The sequence below is a fragment of the Talpa occidentalis genome, unplaced genomic scaffold (genome assembly GCF_014898055.3).
Source record: "Talpa occidentalis isolate TD23 unplaced genomic scaffold, MPIMG_talOcc4v2.1 talOcc4.5, whole genome shotgun sequence".
Taxonomy (NCBI): Eukaryota; Metazoa; Chordata; class Mammalia; order Eulipotyphla; family Talpidae; genus Talpa; species Talpa occidentalis.
Genome location: NW_023604861.1, coordinates 67931019 through 67956437, shown reverse-complemented (window position 1 = coordinate 67956437; position 25419 = coordinate 67931019). Strand labels below are relative to the sequence as shown.

Below are 25419 nucleotides of genomic sequence, written 5' to 3'. Positions count from 1 at the left end.
ATTTCTACTTCATCTGCTTCACATCTTCTAAGAATTTCTTGATATTTCTTACCTGCCTTTTTCTCCTCTTTCAATCTCTTCTTTTGTCATTTTTTGGGGGCATATCAGGGGGGAGAGAAGAAAAATGCATGTGTTTAGTCTGCCACATTTAACAAAACCCATTTTCCCCCAAGACTCATTTTTCATTTATTTCTCTACCACCAGCTTCTTAAGAGTGAAATAAGAAGATTGGAAAGAAATCAAGAACGGGAGAAGTCTGTAGCTAATCTGGAATATTTGAAAAATGTCTTGCTGCAGTTCATTTTCCTAAAACCAGGTAGTGAAAGGGAGAGGCTCCTTCCTGTTATAGATACAATGTTGCAGCTCAACCCTGAAGAAAAGGGAAAACTTGCTGCAATTGCTCAAGGTAGGTAAAGAAGGAAAGCCTTATACTTTTGTCTTATACTTTAAAATTAATGTTGGCCTTGTAATGAGACTATGAATGCTTAAATCTTTTCCATAACACTACCTTAAAATTTTAACTTGGTAACTATGTTTATTTGGGTTAGGTCTGTAATGTGTATAATCTTAGACTTAATTTGAAAAGCTGATGTTTTATCATTTTAGGGCAACTACAGTACATTTATATAATTTTAATATGCAGCAAAATACAATGTTTAGTTTGATCTATTTTTTGAAAATTGAGTATTTCAGTCTAGTGTTGAGTTCTGTCAAAGAATGTGGTTTTGTATCATGCTTTTTAAAATATGTGTTGGTTTGTACTCTCTATCCCTTCCAACCCCACCCTCCACCCCTTCCCTTTATTACCCTTCCTGTCTTCCCTTCCCCCATAGTCTAGAAACAAAAGATTCATGTGGTTTAATGCTTGGCCCAAATGTAGTAGTCCATTTTTCTGGGCAAATGCAGCTTTAGAGCTGTCATATATTTGGAGTTTAGATTTTCAAAGCTATTTGGTAAAGCTTTGATACTATGATTTCATAAACTCCTTTAAAAATACTCATATCCATCTTTGATTATTATCTGATTTCAGTGAATACTTCAGTGTGTATTATACTCCTGTAATCTATACCTAGTTCATTTTCCTGGGTTATCTTAAATGTCATTTTACAGTATCCCAAGTAGGAATCAACATGTTATGTTTGGTTTATGTTCCTTAAACTTCGTTTTGTTTTTGTTATCTATAGCAGTTCCATATTCCTTTTAGTCATGTCATTCATTAATTGAAGAAACTTGAGACTTGTTTTGTAGAATTCTTAATATGAGTTGTGGATGTGGTAACTTGCTTAACAGTTGCTGAGGTGAGAAACTATACATGAAACCTGTACAGCCACAAATATAGATTTCTAATATTCTGGAATTGGCTCTGCAAGATAGCTTTTTTTTTTTTTTTTTTAATGAAATGCTTCACAAATTTGTGTGTCATCCTTACTCAGGGGCCATGCTAAACACTGTATTGTTCAAATTTTTAGTATATGTGCTGCTGAAGTGAGCACAAGATAGCTTTCAACTTGGTCTGATATTGCCTGTAGATAGAATGTTAGTTCTCTGTTTGGATCCAGGTATAACTAGGCAGAATGGGAGACAAAAATACTTCATAGGTGGTATTACATAGTTTCTAAGAAAGCACATCAGTAAGTCCAGAATGTCTGGTTGTCCCACTTTTGACTTTATTTCATCATGTTGGTGCTCTTTAACATGTTCCTGACTAAACTAGAGATTGGCCCAAAATTAAGCAGGTATCAGAATCATGTGGTGATTATTAAAATGCAGATTATGGACTCCATTCCAGTTTCTGATTCAATAATTTTAGAGTGGGACCCAAGAGTTTACATTTTTAACAAATTCCCAGGTAATGCTCGTTCTCTGGTACCATACCTTGAGAACCTCTGACCTAGAGAACAATTAAAGTTAAGATTGAATCCCACCCCCCACCCCCCCAATACTGAAGTAGTATTGTGTTTTGATTTTTTTCTGTATCTGTTTTCTTTTTTGTTTCTTCTTTGTTACTATGAGGGAAGAATATTCTTATAGCTGAAACCACTTTTTCAATATAAAATTAGCCAAATCTTTAAGAAGAATATACATTTTTTTATTAAATCATAATTTTCACTGAAATGATATGCTCTCATTATTTAGCATATCTAATAGTCCTCTTTTATAAGTCCAGCATGCTTAGTATAATGTATATGTTACTACCACCCAGGTGCTGCTAAGTTGAGGATCCATTGATTAAAAAGATCTCAAAGATAACATCTGTCCCAATAGCACAGATGTTATTGATCATTCTACACATTACTGTGTAGAGAGGTTCATCCGAAACCAATACTCAAATGCAAGCTTTTTAATGTCCTATAAACAAATAGGGAAAACTCCAGTTATAAAATTAGTTTACTTTTTAGAGGTTGTCACTTATATATATGCACAAATAAAATTTACAAAAACTAAATTTAAAAAATAATTATGGTCTGGCAGTAGATTTAGATATGGCTTAAGTGAGAATGACTAGGTGAGAAGGAATTATTCTGAATTCAGCATAGAGACAGTAATAAAAATGGGGAGGGGGGAATGATAGAAGAATGTGTGAAAGACAGAGGATAGAATGGAGATCTCTTAACATATATTTAATAATTGTAGTTTCAGAAGGAAAGGAGAAAATAGAATGGAGTAGAAACAGTAATTGAAGAGAATAGCTGATAATTTTCCAGAACTGATGAAGGATATTCATCTACATATTTGAATTTTTCAATAATATTTCAACTAGGTGAAATAAAGGGAAGTCTGCCTCTGCTCACACAAAAGTTTAACCAATGCCAGAAAAAGCTCAGGAACAGCCAAAAAAAAAAAAAAAGAAATACCTGCCTACTTAGTAAAAATATTTTTCAGAATCTTTTCTGACAGAAACTTTAGAACTCCTCCACCATTGGAAATTCTCAACAACATACATTACACATAAGGAAAACTTCACTAGGTCTGAGATGCAAGAGGAAATGCAGAGAGGAAACTTGCCACTAGGCTATATATAGATAAGAATCCTGGACCTCACTTGCCACACAAGGAACATAAAGGCCCTAAAGATGATAACCCATGTGAATGTGTATGAAGTGACACATGGGAGTCTGAGAGTTTCTCTTTCTGGCACGGAAAAGAACAGAACCATTAGAGAAAAGAACACAAGTACCTCTTGCCTCCTTCATCTCCTTTGAAGCAATGTTTATGATCTCTGACTTTGTGTAGAGTTTCTAACAGTATTTTTCATTTGGATTGCTAACCACTAGTGAATGGTGAAATTAATTTAGTAAATCACAACCAGAATCTTTTTTAAAATGGAATAATTCAAATATTAGAATACACTGAATATGCTAAGGGGTTAGAAATTGTTTCTTGACACTAGGTATATGGATAAATGTTGGAATCTATTTGAATGTATCAGATGCTGATACAAATTTTTTTTCATTGGGTCTGTTACAAATATTTGAGAAACATTAGCATAGGGTATAAAATAGGTTATCCAGTTCTGACAAGCACCATCATATGCCATAAAATACCCGTGAAGGACCCAGTTTGCACCCCAGGCAAGTGTCATGAGCTACTCAAAGCTGCCTCTCTGCACAATTGGAATCTCAAGCTAGAACTGAAAGTTACATTTTACGTCTTTACTCCACAGCTATAATTTATAAAATTGCATATTGTTACTTGATATACAACATATACCAAAGTCTCATCCAGAAGTCAATAAAGAAGGAAAAGGCCAACAACTCATTAGGAGAATAGGGTAAAGACTAAAATTGCTAAAAACTACAACAACTCAGGTATCCTTCAATGGTAAATAAATAAATTGGTACAGTCTCAAAATGGATACTACTCAGCAATAAAAAGCAGTGAATTACTGATACCCACAGCAATGTGGGTGATTCTGAAATACACTGTGCTAAGTAAAAGATAATGACTCAAAAGACTGTAATATAGTGTGATTCTACTTGTGTGATGTTTTGGAAAAGACTAAACCATGAGGACCTGACAGGATTTTGAAGTGTTAGAAATGTACTGTACCGTCAGGACTCATAATACTATACCTAGAAAGGGTGAATTTTACTATAACTAAATGATACCTTGCTTTGATTTTTTTTTTTTTTCAATTAAGTGGTTGAAAAACAGGGCCTCCCCGGTGGCGCAGCGGTTGAGGGCTGGGTTGCAGGGCTGCCCTCAGCCTCTGCAGCGCCAGTTCAATCCCCGGCTGCCAGGCGAGGGTCCCACATGGCGCGCAGACCTCTCCTGTCATGCCTGCTGCTCCCCTCAGCAGTGTACTTCGTCATTCTGCCTGTTCTGTTCCCCACTCTGGCTCTGGTGAATTCTCTCACCCTCCCGTGCTTCTGACTGTACCCAGTGCTTGTATAAATAAATAAATAAATCTTTTTTTTTAAAAAAGGTTGAAAAACATTTTGGTTTAGTTTTGAGCTTTACCATAAATCTACTGGTTCTAGAGTCTAAGCTAAATTACATAAAATCTTCTGTTTTTAAAAAACATAAAAAATTCCCATTTCTTGAGCCAGGAAGGCACAGAGCAGGTTTTCTATGATTGGAGCAGATGGGTAAAGGAGAGTCCTGGAGCCCTGGATGACTTTCTCAGACTTTTATTGAGCTTTTACATGTACACAGCAGACAGGGGTAGGGGTAGGGGAGTCAGGAGGCCAGCAGGCCTGGGCGAATCTTCCCTCTTCACTGTAGGGCTCTCTAGGTTTTCTCTCCTCTCCTGTTCTCTCTCTTTTCTGTGTTTTGCTTGGAAAATATATAAATATATAAATACTTGGAAAATATATAAATACTGCAGCCAGGGCCCACTGAAGTAAACAATACAACCAAGTATAACAATGTAACAAAATACAGGTGCCCACCATCAGGCGTGCAGTCCTAATGGCAGGAGGGCAGAAAAGCCTGAAAATCATTGACCCTACACCATTTATTATCAAAAATACCTTGAGCTGGGGATTTTATTTTGAAGTTACTTCTGTAATAGAGACAGCAAATATTGAAAGTTCAAGGACAGATTATAACAGCAAAATGTGGTTTGGAAAGATGAATTATTTTTTTTTTTTTAACTCCAAAGGTGAGGAAGAAAATGCTTCTCGTTCCTCCGGATGGGCGTCGTATCTGCATAGTTGGTCTGGACTTCGATAGATTGATGGAAAGAACATCATTTATTAACCAAATAGAATTCATTTGGCAAAATTGGTTCCTGTATATTGCTGTCATTCTTTTGTCAAAAAGTGTAGATATATATATTCCTATCTACGTATATATGTATATACATATGTCAATATATTTAAAAACAGCTTGAAATAAAAGTACAACAGCAAGAAGTATTGACACTAGTGCACAACTCTTTGTGATCTCCCAAGCATGCCACAAGACAAAAACAACGAGAATGAATTCACTGCCTCTGCTGGAAACTCAGGATCCACCTATATTTGGACAGAACTGTGAATTTTTAAACTAAATTTTGCAGCCAAACCAACTGGAATTCAGGCTTTTAAAATAATGTTACCAAGACTATGTCACAGAATCAAATTTGAGATAGATTGTTACTAATTGTAAATTCTCAAAGAAAATGTGTTGACAGTGAAGCAAAATGCCTCATTGGTAAAATTAACAAGTTTATTAAAGGAAATACCCTGAAGTTAATTATGAGCCCAAGTTAAAATACATTTTACTTACTTTAAAATGAGCTGTTCTTTTTGTCTCTAAAGTATATTCAAAACACATTATGTTGTCAGAAGCTCAAGTGTTGGTTGACTGGTGTACACTGAGTGTGAATAGGTGAAAATGTGGTGCTTACCTGGGGTGATTTCCTGGTGTCTCTCCTGGCTCTTGTTATGGGTCACCTACTTCTGGGCCATGAGTCTGTTTTGAGAATTTTCTCCATCTCCCTAAATAAAAATATTTCAGACATGGGTGATATTTTTCATCATTTAAAAAGGAAACTGGTACTTCCTATGTTTCAGCAGATGATGCCGTTCCATTGCTTTCCACCAGAAGGGATGTTAGAATGATACTAGAAAAACCCCTTAGAGATCATTACTGCATTTCTTGTGACTAGTTCTAGACCGTGGTATTACTTGTCTTTGATGCCTCTGGATTTATTTTACTAACTGGATCAAAATCATAAATTTGGTAATTCAGTTTTAATATTTGTATTTTAAAAACATATAGTATGTTCTGTGACATTCTCTTAAGTTTTCCAGTAATATATTTTAATTTGCCGCCTCAGCTGGTGGACTGATAATTTACTCAGAACATTGATTTCCAACTTAATTTAACCAAGATTTGCTGCTGATATATTGTTTATTCTTTAAAAAAATAACTCATGCTATCGTCCCTTCTATTTTAGATGAACAGGCCTAACTAGTGAATGTACTGATGAAAATGCATCTATTTCAGAGCTGACTTTAAGTTTAGATTTTTTACTTTATAAACTGTGAACATGAGTATGCCAGCAGCATACGTTGTTACTAATAGTATTTAAATAAATTTCACTTCCTCTTTAAGTCTAGGCCTTTTTGAAGTCCATATAAACTTGTTTGGAAATATAGTCTACATGATTGTAATTACGAAAATACATTTTGCATTATAAAAAAGAATTACTTTGATTACAAAATGGATATTCTTTCATGGTTTCAGTAATGAGGAAATGTAATGATTATTTTAATATTTCTATTAAATATGTTTGCCTCTACATTGTGTTTTTTATGCTTACTGTTTCTCTTTTGGACACTCTTTAGTGTTAAATTAGTTTACGAATTTGAATTGCATATTCCTTTACTACTGTCTTTAGATGGGACCTGGAATATCAGGTACTTAAGGTTTGAACACAGATTGTTAACCTTTCTCATACATGATGTGTGGAGCATGGTGCCTGCCTTTTCTGATAATTTGCCTTAGCTGATACTGTAAACCACACTTAGCCTTTCTTTGGATACATTTCAAGTTGCAGTTTTTTCTGTGATGTAAGACATCTCTTGTATACAGGGAGCTTTGCTTATGCTCCAGAGAATTAAGACTGGGAATTTTTATTCCTTTAAACAAATTTTGGTAGAGGTAAAACCCAAGCTTACTAGCAAAGCTAAAGCTTGCTGAGGCGTACAGTGCTTCATGTTCTTTGTAATCTCACATCTGATATTGTAGCTGGAAATACAAGTATATATAATATATAGCATTGAGGATTGTGAAATTTCCCCATTAAGACAGTTTGGTACTAGGTGAATGGCACAGCATACAAAAAATGTACTCATACTGTATGTTTACATTGCAGTGTTATGGTCACAACTTGGTCTAAGATTCTGTTTTAATTTGGGACCAGAAATTCAGCTATTGCTTCAAAATAAATTCATACCAAAACAATGTAATAGAGCTTTGCAGATGTCTTGAGGCTAGTTTCCCCCCATAAACATAAATATTGGACTATTTAGAGGTTATATATAGAAGGTAAAGTTTTTCATCTGCATTAAAATGTGATTACATTGGGGAAAAGGAACAAGTTATGACCTTCAAATTGTTACTTTTAAAGAAAAGGGTTGAAGCAGGCATTCTAGTTACAGTGATGCAAGGTGGTAGCCAGACAGGCCTGGATAGCTTATGAAAACCAAATATATAACTTTAAAATAGAATGGACCTAAGAACTCAGAAGCACCCATTTGTAAAATTTATAATAAAAGGAGTTAATAGTTCTAATGAAGTAGTGGAACTAAGAGCATATCAGCAGAATTTATGAAGCATCAAAGTTGGCCTGCAAGACCTTCTGCACCTAATGATGTCTAAGGAAAACATGAAACTTGCTTAGCCAGGTGAAGGACAGTGTTAAAGCAACTAAACACAAAGAAAAAACACATGCACTTTCCCTTCCCCCATTTGATTTAAGGAGTCTTCATTTTCTCACAGTGGGAAGTTTTCTGTTTTATACACCTCTAAGTACTAAAAAGGAAACTCCTGTTCAAATGCAATTTATCTTAGGATACTATGATAATTTTTTGTCCATTTGATATATATGTTGTGCTACAACAGCACAACAAGAATGTGGGAGGAAGGTTAGGAACCAAACAAAGGATCAGATAAAGTCAAACTAAACTAATAAGTTGACTATGGACCAGAGGCTGGAGGGAGGGAAAGGAAATGGATTATGGGTGTTTTAGTGGTGGGTGCAGTCCTGTGCCACCAGTGGAACAGGATCCTATACTTCTAAAGCACAAAAACGATGTAAACAAATGTTATTTTATTTTAAAAAAGTTTTGTGTGAAAAGAACACTGAATATTATGATTAGCAGATAGGATTTCAGTTTCAGTAATGGAGGTGACCACCCAGTTCTCTTCAAGGAGGGACTCGCTCTGCCTCCATGTTGTAGTTTTCTCTGCAGCTTTGTTCTCATTTGGGTTGAACTTACTCTGCATGGTGGAGGCAACCGGTGTTGGATGAACTGGGATCCCAGATAACCAAATAAGTTCACACCTTGGCCTCCAAAATGAAGCCAAAAGCTTAATATAACATCTTTCCTAAGGTTTTAAATTACATTCTTCGTAATTACTAATGAAGTAGGGATCTTTCTTAGCCCTTGCTGTTTCCTGTTGTAAGATGCCCATTTGTGTATTCTATTGCCTGTTTTTACAGTCATCCCCACATGTCAGCCTTATCCAGAGGGCAAGTGTTCCAGAGCCCATTGCCATTTCAGGTAGTACTGAGCAGGTAGTACTGAGTCCTATCTATGCTACATTATTTCCTATACAAAGTTTAAATTATAGATTACAGTTTGTAGGGTTTTTCAGGTTTATCTGCCCTCCCACCATTTTCAGGTTTTTGAGGCTTTTCTGCCCTCCACCATTAGGATTGCCCTGCTTGATGGGACACCCCCAGTTGTTATATTGTTGCAAACTGTCTTGTTTACTTCTGTGGGCCAGGGGAGGAGTATTGATACAGTCACCATGAAGCAGAAGCAGGAGAGAAGTAAGAAAGAGAGGCAGGAGAGAAAAGGGGGCCAGAGAAGCCCAGAGTGAACACTTGCCAGGAGCTTGGGGGCCTAATGGCCTCCTGGCCCCCTGGCACTCCTGCCTGTCATTGTATCTGGCTGCTGCAATGCATGTAAAGCTCAATACAAGCCTGAGAAAGCCACTCAGGGCTCCAGGACTCTCCTTTACCCATCTGCCGAATCAGAAAACCTGCTCAGTGCCCATTCTGCCACTACATGGTTAAAGGTTACAGTTATGGTTAAAGGTTAAAACAGTAACCAGTGATTCAGTAGAACAATTGCAACTATGCTACAATAAAAGTTGTACATTTATCTCAAAATGTCTTACTGTAGGTAATGTTTTCTGCAGTGGTTGGCTGTAGGTAATAGAGACCACAGTTATGAAACCACCAACATGGAGGGAATATAGAACGTTGATTGTCTTAAGATTGACACGTAAGCAAGGTTATATTTTCTACTTTGTTATTGTGATAAGATGCAAATGTTTCCTTCCATTTCTAATTTATTGTTTCCCGCTTTTGAGTTTTCTAAGTTCATCAAAACTTCTGTGAAAGTATTAATTATCACCTCTCAGTAGCATGTATTATTTAAATTCACTTCTGGATAAATCAAGAATTAATGTAACTGACTCAATTACTTAAGAGAGTAGCTTTATTTAAGATGGCTAACATAAACCATGGTAACAGGGCATGGCTTGGTCGATTAAATGCACTTCTTCCCCAGATCCCACAAAGTGAAAATTTTAAAGGCATGAAACACAAGAGTAAATAGGGCCTTCCTTCATGGCGTAGGTGGTTGAGCGCCAAACTGTGAAGCTGTCCACAGCCTCTGCAGCACAGGTTGGATCCCTGCCGGCTGGCGAGAATCTCTCATGGCACAGCAGACCTCTCCTGTCTCGCCCACTGCTCCCCTCAGCTATGTATTTCATCAATCTGTCTGTTCTGTTCCCCGCTCTGTCTCTGCCGAATCCTCTCACCCTCCAGTGCATCTGGCCTGTACCCCGTTTCATGTAAATAAATAAATCATGTAAATAAATAAATAAATAAATCTTAAAAAAAAAAACAAGAAAATAAAAGGTAATTCAACTTTGGATTGAGGTATTCATAATGTTTGGATGTGAATAACTTACTTGGGTGGGTAACTAACTTGTCAGAGTGCAGGAAATAGGAGACAGTAAGAGAGAACATTTTGCCATATAAACCCTAATAAAGACAGCATGTGCTGTGTGAGTTGGGGTGTGAAGGGGAAGGTGAAAACAGAGAAGTTTGGTAGAGATCTATGTAAAAAAATAGAATAGTTATGCCCACCTAAAGCAGACAGATGAATAATACTTTCTCTCCGTGAGGGAGACTGATTTTTCCAAAAAATGAACAAGAGAAACTTTGGCTCTAGAATACTGAATATATCAGAAAGGGAGGGAAGACTGCTTCAGACAAGGGAATTAAGTCCTGGAGGATAGCCATTTCCCATACTGCCTCCCACATCACCCCCTGCTCCTGTTCTATTCCCAGATCCCCATAATTCAGCCTGCCATCTTCACCAAAGGATGATTTTCTTGAGAAATTCAACAGACCCAGTGAAAAAAACAACTGATACTATATTTGAAGATCCCAGAATAAGAATGGTTTATTGTTAACCTAGAGTTAGCGCATTAGTAAAGGAACCCTGCCCAAAACTGACAGTTCTCTTCCAATTAATATCTGATTCTTAAATAGAAAGAGATAACTAAAGATAATCTAATATCCAAGGTGAGCCTTCAGAACATCATTCTGAAAATAAAAGCAAAAATTTAAAATAATATTCTCAGAGTTGAATGTTGTGATTATGAAACAAGATCAGATTCTAAGTGAAAGTTGTTACAACAATGAACTCTTGGAATTAAAATTCAAATTGAAAAATGAGCAAGTAGTCAAGAAAAAGAAAAAGACTATTAAAGAGAGCAATTTAACAAAGAGTTTATATTATTTTAGTGCAGCTTAAAATGACAATAAGGAGCCCTGAGGTTGGAGCGGGAACCCACCCCAGGGCAGACTGGGCGTGCAGGGAGTGCGTCCCGCATGGCCACTTTAGAACAGGGACATTTCTTCAGTTTAGACTGCTTGAAACCAGCAGAAGGCTCCCAGAGGAGCCAGAGGTGAGCTGGGAAGTTTGCCCACTCCAGGCCCCTTTTGGCCTGCAGTCCGAGCCCAGAGGGGGGGCGGGCACCCAAGACCGGGACAGACTGGGCACGCAGAGGAGTGTGAACCCGCATTGCCTTTGTAGTACAGGGTCCTTTCTTCAGTAAAGCCTGCTTGAAACCGGCAGATGGCTCCTGGAAGAGCCAGAGGTGAGCTGGGAAGTTTGCCCAAGATGCCGGCCAGTGCTAGTAACAAAGTGTCCCAATGCATACGGCAAATTAGACAACAGACAGTAAGGAGTAGAAAAACCACATGCAACCCAGCAACTCCTCAGGAAAAAAGCACACCACAAAAAGAAAACCACCCCCAGATTGCAACGACAGTAACATGGAAGAACTTCTGAGCCTTCCAGAAAGAGAATTTAAAATTGCCATGATTAAAAAACTGACAGAAGTCATAAAGAAAAACAATGATAAGGGGAAAATAATCAAAGATCAGAAGAATGAAATTGAGTCCCTAAAGAGGGAAGTAAAAGAAATGCAGGAGATCAAAGAATTAATGGAAGCGCTAAAGAACTCTGGGAAAAGCAATGAAAGCAGAATAGATGAAATGGAAGAACGAATAAGTATTCTTGAAGACACAGAAATAAAAAGAACCAAAAGAGAAAAGGAAAGAGAAGTACAAAGGAAAAAGGCCAAAGAAAGACTTCAGGAACTATCTGACTCCATGAGGAAAGGAAATATAAGAGTTATAGGAATCCCAGAAGGAGAGGAGAGAGATGTAGGAACAGAGAAAATATTCAAGGAGATAATTGAAGAGAACTTCCCAAACGTGAAGAAGGAGCTGAAAATTGATATACAAGAAGCAAGAAGAACACCAAACTTCCATGATGAAAGGGAAAATACAGCAAGACACATAATAGTAAAGCTCCCAAGAATCCAGGACAAGGAAAAAATAATGAAGCTCACAAGAGGGAAGAAACAGATAACATTCAAAGGAAAACCAATCAGACTGACATCAGACTTCTCCGAAGAAACACTACAGGCAAGGAGAGAGTGGAGGGACATAGTCAACAAACTCCAAGAAAACAGATGCCAACCAAGAATACTCTATCCCGCAAAGCTCTCCTTTCTCTATGAAGAAAGAATAAGGACCTTCCCAGACAAACAGAAACTCTGGAATTTCATTATGACTAAACCCCCACTCCAAAAATACTAGAAGGAGTCCTAAAGTCAGAACCTCAGAGGGACGAATAACAACGAAAGAAGGCCAAAAAAAAAGTTATTAAAAGAATAAATAAATAAAATCAAAGGAAAGACAAACACAATGGCAAATACAGATGCTAACATATCAATATTAACTCTAAATGTAAATAGACTAAACTCTTCAATAAAAAGACACAGAGTCGCAGACTGGATTAAGAAAAAAAATCCAACCTTTTGCTGTCTCCAGGAGACTCAAAGTTAAAGGATGGAAAACAATCCTATAAGCAAATGGACCAAAAAAGAAAGCAGGAACAGCTATACTTATATCAGATAAAAGAGCTTTCAAACTCAAAAAGATAAAAAGAGACCCCAACGGTCACTACATTATGATCAAGGGGACAATACTTCAAGAAGAAATTACACTCATTAACATATATTCACCAAACGAAGGAGCACCAAAATATATTAGACAACTATTGTCATATCTGAAAACAGACATCAGAGACTACAAATACGTAGTGGGAGACTTCAACACACCACTATCAACAATGGTTAGATCAATGAGACAAAAAATAAGTAACACACTAAAGCTCTAAAAAAGGATCTAGAGCCCTTGGGCTTAACAGACATCTATAGAACACTAAACCCAAAAAAATATGAGTACACATTTTTCTCAAGCACACACAGATCATTCTCCAGGATCGATCACATACTGGGACACAAGACAAACATCAACAGATACACCAAGATTGAAATCATACCAATCATCTTTTCTGACCATGAAGGCATCAAACTAGAAATAAACCATAAAAAGAAGGCAAGTAACTCTCCTAATTCATGGAGATTGAAAACCACACTTCTGGAAGACCACTGGACTAACGAGGAGATCAAAGAAGAAATTAAAAATTCTTTGGATTGAATGACAAGGAGGACACCAATTTCCTAAATGTATGGGATGCAGCAAAAACAATAATAAGAGGAAAATATATAGCAATAGAGGCTCACATCAAGAAACAAGAAAGAACTCAAAGAAACAACCTAATCTCTAAGCTCAAAGATCTAGAAAAAGAACAACAAAAAAAACCCAAAACCTGTAGAAGAAAAGAAATAATAAAAACCAAAGCAGAAATAAATAAAATCAAAACTAAAAAACAATACAAAAGATCAATGAAACCAAGAGCTGGTTCTTTGAAAAAATAAATAAAATAGACAAACCCCTAGCCAGGCTCACAAAGGAAAAAAGGGAGAAAGCACAAATAAACAGGATCATAAATGAAAGAGGAGAAATCACAACGGACACAGCAGAAATCAAAAGAATAATCAGTAACTACTATGAACAGTTATATGGAAACAAGTTCAACAATCTAGAGGAGATGGACAAATTCCTACAACTCCATAATCACCCAAAGCTAGATAAAGAAGCAATAAACACCTAAGCAGACCAATTACAAGCAGCGAATTTGAAATGTTAATCAAAAACCTCCCCAAAAACAAAAGCCCAGGACCTGATGGACTTACAAATGAATTCTACCAAACATTCAGAGACAAATTAGTGCCTATTCTTCACAAACTCTTCCAAAAAGTTGAGAAGGAAGGGATAATACCAAACACATTCTATGAAGCCAACATTACACTAATACCAAAACCAAACAAGGACAACACACACACAAAAAAAACTACAGGCCAATCTCCCTAATGAACACTGATGCAAAAATCCTCAATAAAATTTTAGCTACCAGAATCCAACAATGTATCCATAAGATAATTCACCACAACCAAGTAGGATTCATTCCAGGGACATAAGGATGGCTCAACATCCGAAAATCGATCAACGTTATCCAACACATCAACAAAAAAGAAATATAAAAACTGTATGATAATATCAATAGATGCTGAGAAAGCGTTTGACAAAGTGCAACACCCATTCATGATAAAAGCCCTGGAAATTCTTGGGATACAAGGAACATACCTCAACATCATAAAGGCCATATATGACAAGCCCACAGCCAGTATCATTCTCAATGGTGAAAAGCTGAAAGCATTCCCATTAAGATCTGGAACAAGACAAGGATGTCCACTCTCACCACTGCTTTTCAATATTATACTGCAAGTCCTAGCCAGAGCAATAAGACAAGAGAAAGACATCCAAGGAATCCAAATAGGAAAAGAAGAAGTCAAACTATCACTATTCACAGATGATATGATAATATACATAGAGAACCCCAAAAACTCCACAGAAAAACTAATTCAACTCATGAATCAGTTCAGTAAAGTGGCAGGATACAAAAAAAAACACGCAAAAGTCAGTAGCCTTCCTATACACAAACAATAACTCTGAAGAAGACGAAATCAAGAAAACCATCCCTTTTATTATCGAAACAAAATAAAACAAATACTTGGGAATAAATCTAACAAAAGAGGTAAAGGACCTATACAAAGAAAACTATAAAACACTGTTAAAAGAAATAGAAGAAGACACAAAGAAATGGAAAGACATCCCCTGCTCATGGATTGGAAGAATAAACATTATTAAAATGGCCATCCTACCAAAAGCAATATACAGATTCAATGCTATTCCAATCAAAATGTCAATGTCATTCTTCAGAGAAATAGAACAATTATTGATGAAATTCATATGGAATCACCAAAAACCCCAAATAGCCAAAGCTCTCCTGAAAAAAAGAGAAGGGAATGGAGGCAGCACACTCCCAGACTTCAAACTATACTACAAAGCCATAATCATCAAAACTGCATGGTATTGGAACAAGAACAGACACACAGACCAACAGAATCGAATAGAAAAATCCAGAAATAAACCCACAGATTTATGGTCAACTAATCTTTGACAAAGGAGCAAAGAATATGCATTGGAGCAAAGAAAGTCTGTTCAATAAATGGTGCTGGGAAAACTGAGTTGCTACATGCAAAAGAATGAAGCTTGACTACTACCTCACATCATACACAAAAACCAACTCAAAATGTATTAAAGAACTAGACATAAGACCTGAAACCATAAAATACATAAAAGGAAATATAGGCAAAACACTATATGATATGCACATCAAAGACATCTTTACAGACACATCACCCAAAGCAGTGATAGTGAAGGCAAAGATCAACAGCTGGGACTACATCAAATTAAAGAGCTTCTGCACAGCAAAAGAGACAATAACCAAAACAAAGAGAAACCCCACCGACTGGGAGACTATTTTTGCACACAACATGAATGATAAAGGACTGATCACAAAAATCTGCAAAAAGCTGATGAGACTCAACAACAACAAAGAAAATAATCCAGTCAAAAAATGGGCAGAAGAGCTAAAAAGAAACTTCTCTGAAGAGGAAATGCAAATGGCCAACAGGCATATGAAAAAATGTTCAACATCACTTGTAATCAGGGAAATGCAAATCAAAACTACCATGAGATACCATCTTACACCAGTGAGAATGGCACATATTAAAAAAACTAGCAACAACAAATATTGGCAAGGATGTGGAGAAAAAGGAACTCTCCTGCACTGTTGGTGGGAGTGCAAACAGGTCCAACCACTGTGGAGAGCTGTGTGGAGATTTCTGGACCTACTAAACATAGAGCTTCCATATGATCCAGCAATTCCACTCCTAGGTATTTACCCAAAGGACACAGAAACATCAATTCCAAAGAGCACCTGCACCCCTATGTTTATAGCAGCACTGTTTACAATAGCTAAGCATTGGAAACAACCCAAATGCCCAAAAATAGATGACTGGATCAAGAAGATGTGGTACATATATACCATGGAATATTACTCAGCATTCAAAAAAGATAAACACATGCAATTTGCAGCAACATGGATGGAGCTGGAATGGATCTTGCTCAGCGAAATAAGCCAGAAAGAAAAAGAAAAATACCAGATGGTCTCACTCATAGCAGGAATCTAGAAAACTTAAATAAGGGACCAGGAAAAAGAATAACTATAAGAAAATAAAAATCAAAATCAACAAACAACTATGAACCAGAGACACTCTGTAGGGGGTGGGGGGCTGGGAGGGGAGGGATTGGTGCTAAAATAAGGGGGTCACAATTGTATGGGGAATATAAAAATAAAATTTATAATAAAAAAATAAAAAAATCACATTGAAGATATCAATAAAAAAATCTAGGAACAAGCAAAAAAAATAAATAAAATGACAATAAGATACATTTCCAAAGAAATAAAATTTTCACAAAGTGTGTATCTGTGATAGTCCATAGGACAATGTATCAATCTACCATCTATCCTAAGCATAATTATGAAATCTCTACATTTGGAGGTATAATGTTTTATTTTTATTTTTATAAGGTATCTATATTTTTTTCTTTTTATGAATTTATTTTTAATTGTGGTTATACTAGGATATCCCCATCAGGTATTTTCACCATAGTACACCCACCACCAAATCACCTGTATTTCACCACCATAGTCCACTGTGCTTCCTTCCTGCAGTATTTTCTTTTTAGAAAGAAGAACTGATATTGAGAACTGGATATTGTCCAATGTTTAAGTCATATGATTCATGCTGAATTTGTCACTGAGATCATTCTTTCTGAGACCCATAAAATATGCAGTTAATTTAATTCCATGACTGCATTATTTCCACTTCCTTTCATGGAAAAAAGAGAAGTCATTCAGATTCAGATAGACTACTACTTTGAAATATTTTTTAAAGAATTCCTTTGTTCTAGATCTGCTCTAGAACAGTACAGTACAGTACAGTAGTCACTAGTCACTAGTAGTACAGTAGTCACTTGTCACATGTGGATAATGAAAGGCCAAAATGTGCTTACTTTAAATGGAGATTCACTATAAGTATAAAATACACACCAGATTTCAAAGTCATGTGAAACAAATAATGTAACATTAAATTTTATAGTCATAAGCTGAAATTTTAACATTTAACATTTGTCTAAATAAAAACTATTATTGATAAAATATACTTTAAAAATTTATTTCATGTATCTATTTAGTAATAGATTATATTAACTATATCTTTAATAATGTGGCTACAAGGGTAGAAGATCTGAACAGATACTTTCCAAAGAGGATATACAGATGGCAGACAAACATATGAAAAAGTGCTTATCATCACTCCTAATAAGGCAAATCAAAAGGCAAATCAAAACCACAAAGAGGTATCATCTCACACTTGTAAGAATGGCGTATATTAAAAAGACTCCTAATAACAAGTGCTGGTGAGGATGTATAGAAAGAGGAAGTCTTACACCCTGTTCATGGGAATGTAAGCTGGTGCATCCCTTTTGGAAAGCATAAACCGTTCTTTAAATACCAAAAATTGAAATATCATATGGCTCAGCAAATCCCAATCCCAATACTGGGTAACCATTTGAAAATATGAAACCATCAGCTCATAAAAGTATATGCTCCACAATGTTTGTTGAGGCATTCATTACAGTTTGTAAGACAGGGAAGAATCTAAGTATCCACAGATAAGTGATTGAAAAAATAATATTTGGTGTATATACACAACGTAATACTATTCATGGTGTATATACATAATGAAATACCATTCAGCGATGAAGAGAGATGCAACAAAACGGAACAAACTTGAGGGAATTATGCAAAGTCAAGTTGGCCAGAAAAAAAAAGACATATTTGGTGGTTTTATATTTATGGGTAATATAAGGAAACAAAGCAGGTGAAATGACAAACCAAAGTAAAAACAAACTGGTGAACACTGACCATCAAATTGAGGTGACAAGAGGTGAAGAAGTTGCTACGTTAAGAGAAAGGGTGAAGGGGGAGGTGGAATAAGGGATGCTGGAGGGTATTTTGGTTTTGTTTTTGTTGTTTTCTTCAAAAGCTAAAAAAAAAAAAAAGAAGAGAAACATTTTTCTCTCCTACCCCTTGTAGACTCCAGGTCTCTCCAGGTGGTCCCTCCAATATGGGGGTCACAGAGTTATCAGATTTCTTACATGGCAATGTTGGATTCCCAGAGTCTAAGCAGAAGATTCCAGCTCTCCTAAAAGCTCTGTTGGGATTAACTTTGGCCTTACGGTCATAGCATATGACCATGCTATCTTGGTCAAAGCAGTCCCAGTCCAGCCCAGATTCAAGGGGAGAGGCCAGAGCCTCCACCTTTTAATGGAGGAGTGTCAGAGAGTACAAACTTCTTAATCTGCCCCTAGATGGTATTTATATTAATCAATTCATATAAGGTATTCAACAAATGATTACTGTTAGTATCCTACTAATTACTCTCTCCCTGTTCCCAACAAAGACATGGGCATCCAGCAAACTCTCAATACATATTTCACATCTTAACTCAGTAGAGGAAGTGGGCATATGGAGAACATTCTAGGTTGAAGGGGACCATTGTGTACCAACCCCTGAACCATATTCCACAAACTGGAGGTCCACATGGACAATAATAATTTGGCTAGTAGAAAATTTAGAACTCGTTTGTAGGAATCACATTTGTAGCTAGTATTATATTGCTATTACACAAAGCTGTTATAGTCATTCCGTAAGTCCTATACTAACTCCAAAGCCTTCCAGGAACATAGTACCAGGTTAGGGGCTTCTTAGAACTTCAAATTCTAAAAGCTAGAAAAAATGAGGAATACACATATCTCTTCAAAAATACTCACTCCCCAAATACAATACACAAATTACATACATTTGGGGAATGTTAAGCTCCTTTTATAAAAATGTAATTTGAAGAAGAGTAGGCCTGGTTCATTCCCATTTTAGTATTAAGTATGTAATTAAATAATTAAATTGTCCTTTCCCCAAAACCTGACAACACAAGTTAGCTCTAAGAGAAACACAGGACTACTTTCATATGTGATTCATGAATTGCAGACTAAATTAAAAATCTCTTCTTAAAGAGCAGAAAAAGTGTAGGTTCTATACTGGTCCTCAGAATAAGTGAAAATTCACAAGCCTTGAAAATAACTGTGGTATAAAATAGTTGCATTTTACAAAATAAAACTTTAAATTGGCTTTGAAAATTCTCCACAAGACAGTGAAAACCAGGTTTGCACTGTCAGAGAGAGAAAGAGCAAACCAGCCAAAAGGGACTGCTCAAATGAATCTTGTGGAGCTGGTTTTGAGTCAGAGGTATCATTATAAGTTATGTTATTTTACTACATATGGAGAGAGGGTGAGAAACAATATATTTACATGGATTGGTATACATTAGTATATATTTACAAAGCCCTGTTGACTAAGATGAACAACTTAGTGACCAGCTCTTGCTTTTAAAATGTTATCCTCCAATAAAGGAAACCAAGATTCCTTGGTTCCTTCCAGGGCTAAAAATACAGGAAAAATAAAAGGTGAACCTGGACCACATATGATGCCAGAAAGTAAAAAAGTAGTAGAAATAGGGATAGGGTCATGTGAAAGGGACACAGGAACCAAACTGGAAAGGCTCCCAATGGACAAAGCTAAAACAATTTGAGCAACAAAATAAATAACTGTTGGATTTTAGCCCAAAGAATTAAATAAATACCCATGAGTTTCATGTGTGAGTGAAAACATGGAGGAGAAAAGACAACTCTCCCACATAGAAGAGGTTCATTTAATAAATTTGGTAGGCATGAGAGCGATGAAAATAGTGATTGAGATACCGGAGCTAATAATTGCTCTAGGCAAGATCAATTGATGACTATGAAAATTAGAAGACAAATGTTTTAAAGACATTGGGTATTCCATAGCTCAAAGTGTCACCCCCACAAATACTTGTTGACTACAGGAAAACTAGTGACTTGATGCTGGAGAAATCTGGCGGATAGCACCTTAACCAGGGAGCCAAGGTTAACATCCCCAGTTGTGGGACATACCAAAGCTGTGTGCCCCTGCTAGGATATACCGGGAAGGGTGCTGCACCTCTGTAGTATCCTTCCCAACAATCCTTGCGCTCTACTAACCATGAGAAAATATCAGACAAAATCAGACTGATGAATATTTGAGAAACTAACAAGTATCAAGAATCATAAATTAAATTCCAAAATAGAGACGTTACTGGAGGAAAGGCTGGTAAATTCTAAGGTATGGCGTTTCCTTGGCAATATTTTTCTTTGAGTAAGAATATTACTATTTTGGTTGGGCCTCCCCGGTGGCGCAGCGGTTGAGCGCTGGGCTGCGAAGCTGCCCGCAGCCTCTGCAGCGCCGGTTTGATCCCTGGCGGCCGGGCGAGGGTCCCACATGGCACGCAAATCTCTCCTGCCGCCCGCTGCTCCCCTCAGCAATGTACTTAGTTACTCTGGCTGTTCTACTCTCTGCTCAGGCTCTGCTGAATTCTCTCACCCTCCCGCACCTCTGACTGTACCCAGTGATTGTATAAATAAATAAATAATTTTTTAAAAAATAAATAAATACTATGTATTTAAAAAAAAAAGAATATTACTATTTTGGGCTTCCCTGGTGTCGCAAGGGGTTAAGCACCACACTATGAAGAAATCCGCAGCCTCTGCAGCACAAGTTCGATCCCCAGCAGGCCAGGGAGCAACCCACAGCGCAGCAGACCTCTCCTGACACACCCGCTGCTCCCCTCAGCAGTGTACTTTGGTCAATCTGCCTGTTCAGTTCCCCAGTCTGTCTCTGGTGAATCCTCTCACCCCCGCAACTCTGGCCTGTACCCCAGCTCTTGTATGCATGGATAAATAAATCTTTTTTTAAAAAAAAGAATATTACTATTTATTTTCACACAGGGAATTTTCCTGAAGCTTCACCATTTCCCTCTGAAAAATAACAAGATAATTTAGATAATTTCAAAGCTTCGAACTGGATTATTTGACCCTTTCTCTTCTTTTCTCCTCCCAGTTCAGAAAGCTTGCATCTGTTAATGGCCAGCATCCTTTTGGATCTTCAGTTAGAGTCCACACATCAGATCTCAGCACAATCTTCTTTGTGTTTTAGACTTCTTCCAGAAAATTGCCTTTGTTTGCCCATCATACCCACTCTGCTTCTGAATAGTGCCTCTTTCCGGCATACAGAAAACCCTTGCCCTTCTTTTACTGGGTCACTTAGTGAAGTTGATGCTTTCCACATTACTTGCAGAATGTTCTGGTTTTAGGTACATTGACATCTTTGCAGAAGAGTTGTCAACACAATGAAGACTGGGAATCTGCCATCCACACGCCTCAGCTCACTCACACCTTGTTAGCGATTTTATACCAAAGCTAATTTTTTAGTTCCAATAACTGTACCAAAGTTATAGGAGACATTAACATTGGATGCTAACATCCAATGGCATGAGGGAAGTGGGGGAGGTCTCTGTTCTCTTAGCAGCTGCTCTGTAAATCTAAAATGATATTTCAAAAGTCATGGAATATAGCACTAAAGGTAACTCAAAGGAATTACATAGTCTTCAATATTTATGTTAGAAAAGAAGAAAGTCTCAAAAGTAAAGAGTCATTTCCTGCTCTAACAGAATTAGAAGAAAACAAATGATAAAAATAAAAGCATATAATAATGAAATACAAAAACAAGAGAAAAAAATCAGTAGAGGCATAATTTGGTTCTTTGAGTAAACTAGTAAAATAGACACAACTGTGGCAGATTTGATCAAGAGAAGTAAGAGAAATGACACAAGTAAGTAATTTTATTAATATACAGGGGAATTTGTACTAAGTATAATTTTAAAAGATATGACAATAATAGAAATAAATTTGTGCTAACACTTTTGAAACTTCAGAGAACAAATAGACCAATTCCTTTAATATTTAAATATACTCTGTAGATGCTGTGTACCTGCAGTGATCACTTATAGTAGGAATATAGGGGAACCAAATAAGGGATCAGGGAAAAAAAATAATGAATAAACACAGTTACCCAGCAACTATAAATCAGAGACATTCTGCAAGGGAGGTGGAGGCAGAGGGATTAAAACAGTGGAGGGAAGAGCACAAGGAAGGGAATATGGTGATGGCGCATGGGTGAATTGGTGGTGGGAATTTTATGGGGGCTACACCTGAGAGGAGAAAGCAAACATTGTACAAAAATGAATAATGATGTAATATACATATATAAATATTTTAAAAATTAAAAAGTTAAATATTCCTATAACTATAAAAGAAGTTTGCATGGTTCTAATCTCTTCCCAAAAGAAAATGCAAAGATCAAATAGATTTAATGACACAACCAAACTTTCAAAAGTAATAATAGTCCCAAACATATGCAGATTTATTCAGACAATAAGAAAAAATTCTCCAACTTATTCTATAAGGCCAGCATAATCCCTGTTGTCACAATCAGATAGGATATAGGGCCTCCCCAGTGGCACAGTGGTTGAGAGCTGGGCTGCAAGGCTGCCCGCGGCCTCTGCAGCACCAGTTTGATCCCCGGCTGCTGGTCAGGGTCCCACATGGCATGTAGATCTCTCCTGCCTCGCCCGCTGCTCCCCTCAGCAGCGTACTTCGTCAGTTTGCCTGTTCTGCTCCCAACTCTGGCTCTGGTGAATTCTCTCACCCTCCCACGCTTCTGACTGTACCCAGTGCTTGTATAAATAAATAAATAAATCTTTAAAAAAAAAAAAAAAGATAGGATATAATGAGAAAGGAATACTGCAAATTCTACCTTATGGGTAGGACTTGTGCAAAAATTCTAAACAAAATAAAATTAACAAATTAAATGCTACTGTGTATAAAAGAAGGTGACTTATGATTAAGCTGGGTTTATCTTAGGCCTGCAATGATAGGTTGATATTAGAAAGTCCATAAATATTAACAGATAAAAAGAGAAATGTTATTTGATCAAATTCAACACACATTCCTATAAACTCTTAGTAAATTAAAAGTAGAAGAAAAATATTTTATACTAATAAAGAGTGTATCCATGAAAAGTAAGGAGGAATCGTCAACCTAACCAAGCACCGAGAATTAGGGACTGGCACATAAGGCAGCATTGACAGGGCAATACATAAGAGACAGGTCTGGGCAGCTGTAGGACCGGGTGCACAAAGGTGTGGTAGTGTCTGATCCCTACTGGCAACAGCTGTCAGAGTAGAAAAGCAAAAAGTTGGTTCTGTAAAAGTGGTAATGGTGGTAGCAGCATCTGAGTAAGGCTGTGAGTCTCCTCTGGTACATATGACCAAATTAAGATGGTGATAAGAGGGAGGTTCCTGACTTCATCATCAGGAGTAATAGCTAACAATTACCTTGAAGAGACACTACATTTAGAGAGGCCCGTGGATACAACTAAGACTCTCTTGAGCACCCCTTGGACTTTGGATACCAGTGCACAGATCACACTAAAGAGATTAAAGACGCATTTGAGTAGGATGTGAATGAGAGAGGCTGTGGAGGAACAAGTGGCTGTGGTAGGAACAGGTGTCAGATAGGGTTGTCAGCTCAGCAAGGGGCCTCAGGGAGGAGAAAGTGGAGACTGCATGGATCACACAGCCTCGAACAAGGGGGAAACCATGTGGAGAAGCTGGGATACTCAACACAAGCTTGTTTCCTGGTAAAGATAAGAGCAGAGCCATCACTCTGGTTTACATGCCCCTTTCCTTACCTCCTGGGATGGCTGCTTAGCTCATGAGACACAGTGAGAATGTATAGACTGATCTGAAGACCAAAGATCAGTGGTATCTGTGGTGCCACAAGCACACTCATTAGCACCAATATCTGTATACCTCCAGAACCCCCCTTCACCTGCTGAATCAACAACTACAAAACAGATCAAGTACATAAAGAAGCATGCAAAGGAAAAAATAAAATAAAACAAAAGTACAGCACCATCTATGGAGAAAGTAAATGCAGTTCATACTAATTTACCGCTACAGACATTTAAAAATATAGGCTGACTTCAAGTAGCATGGACAGATGAAAATATATAGCACATGGCAACTTCACACATCAAAAGAATATGCTATCACAAGATGAGAACAGTGCTCCAGAATCCAAACACATTAATATGGTAGATTATATTGCTATCAGTAAAAGCGCTCAGAATTACCATAATAAAAAAACTCAAAGAAATTGAAGAAAATTTAGAAAAGTCAAAATGATACAAGAGAAATCAGAAAAGCTAATCAAAAAGATACAACAAAATTTAAAAAAACATATAGATGAGTTCAGTAATAAAGTCAATGAAAAATAAGGCTTACACCTTATACTTGCAGTCATTTTTTCAAAGAGCTTTTTATTAAATTATTTTTTATTTTAACATTTATCATTTTCTACATTTTTAGACAATATTTGCTTCCCCCACCCCCTCAGATTAAGCCCCCATAGAATTTCCTTCCCCAAGGCACCCCTGCACCATCACTACAGTCCCCTGTGCTCCTCACTCCCTCCCACTCACCCTTCTCCCTCCTCTTCCCCTGCAGTATGTCTCTGATTTATAATTGTCTGTTTTTGCTTTGTTGTGTTTTGTACTTTTTTTTTTTTTTACATGGATGTCTTATTTGGTTCCTCTATATTCCTGTTATAAGTGAAACCAACCGATATTTTTCTTCTTCCTTCTGGCTTATTTCACTTGGCATAATTCCTTCTAGCTCTATCCACATTGCTGTGAATGGCATGAGTTGATCTTTTTTGATTGCTGAATAATATTCCATTGTGTATGTATACCACATCTTCTTGATCCAGTCATCTGTTTTTGGGCATTTGGGTTGTTTCCAGGTTTTTCCTATTGTAAATAGTGCTGCAATAAATATAGGTGTACAGGTGCTCTTTTGAGTCACTGTTTTTGTGTCCTTTGGGTAGATCCCTAGGAGTAGAATTGCCGGATCATATGGTAGCTCCATTTTTAGTAGACTAAGGAACCTCCATACAGCTTTCCATAGTGGTTGGACCAGTTTGCACTCCCACTTCCTTTTTACCACATCCTTGCCAACATTTGTTGTTGCTTGTTTTTTTGATATGTGCCGTTCTTACTGGTGTAGGGTGGTATCTCATTGTGGTCTTGATTTGCATTTCCCTGATTATAAGGGATGTTGATCATTTTCCATATGCCTGTTGGCCATTTGCATTTCCTCTTTGGAGAAGTGTCTTCTAAGTTCTACCCATTTCTTGAATGGATTGTTTACTTTGTTTTTGTTGAGTCCTGTACGTTCTTCATATATCTTTGTGATCAGTCCCTTATCATTTGTTTGGAG

General features: G+C 37.0%; 1 protein-coding gene, 1 non-coding gene and 2 pseudogenes across 2 annotated transcripts in view; 2 read left to right on the top strand and 2 right to left on the bottom strand.

Annotated features, from left to right (window-relative positions):
* Positions 1-6749, top strand: part of GCC2 (GRIP and coiled-coil domain containing 2) — a 72198-nt gene extending 65449 nt beyond the window's left edge. Inside the window, exons 22-23 of the mRNA XM_037527407.2 lie at positions 205-406; positions 5105-6749. Of these exons, the coding sequence (XP_037383304.1) occupies positions 205-406; positions 5105-5175 (273 nt within the window). The 3' untranslated portion in view covers positions 5176-6749. The remainder of the gene's footprint in view (positions 1-204; positions 407-5104) is intronic.
* Positions 1389-1493, bottom strand: LOC119260001 (U6 spliceosomal RNA). Its single transcript, XR_005128646.1, has one exon. It is a non-coding gene; the product is annotated as a U6 spliceosomal RNA (small nuclear RNA).
* Positions 5398-7864, top strand: LOC119258551 (ubiquitin-conjugating enzyme E2 variant 1-like; annotated as a pseudogene).
* Positions 7865-21020: 13156 nt separating this feature from the next.
* LOC129144650 (60S ribosomal protein L36a-like) lies at positions 21021-23932 on the bottom strand (annotated as a pseudogene).
* Positions 23933-25419: the final 1487 nt, after the last annotated feature.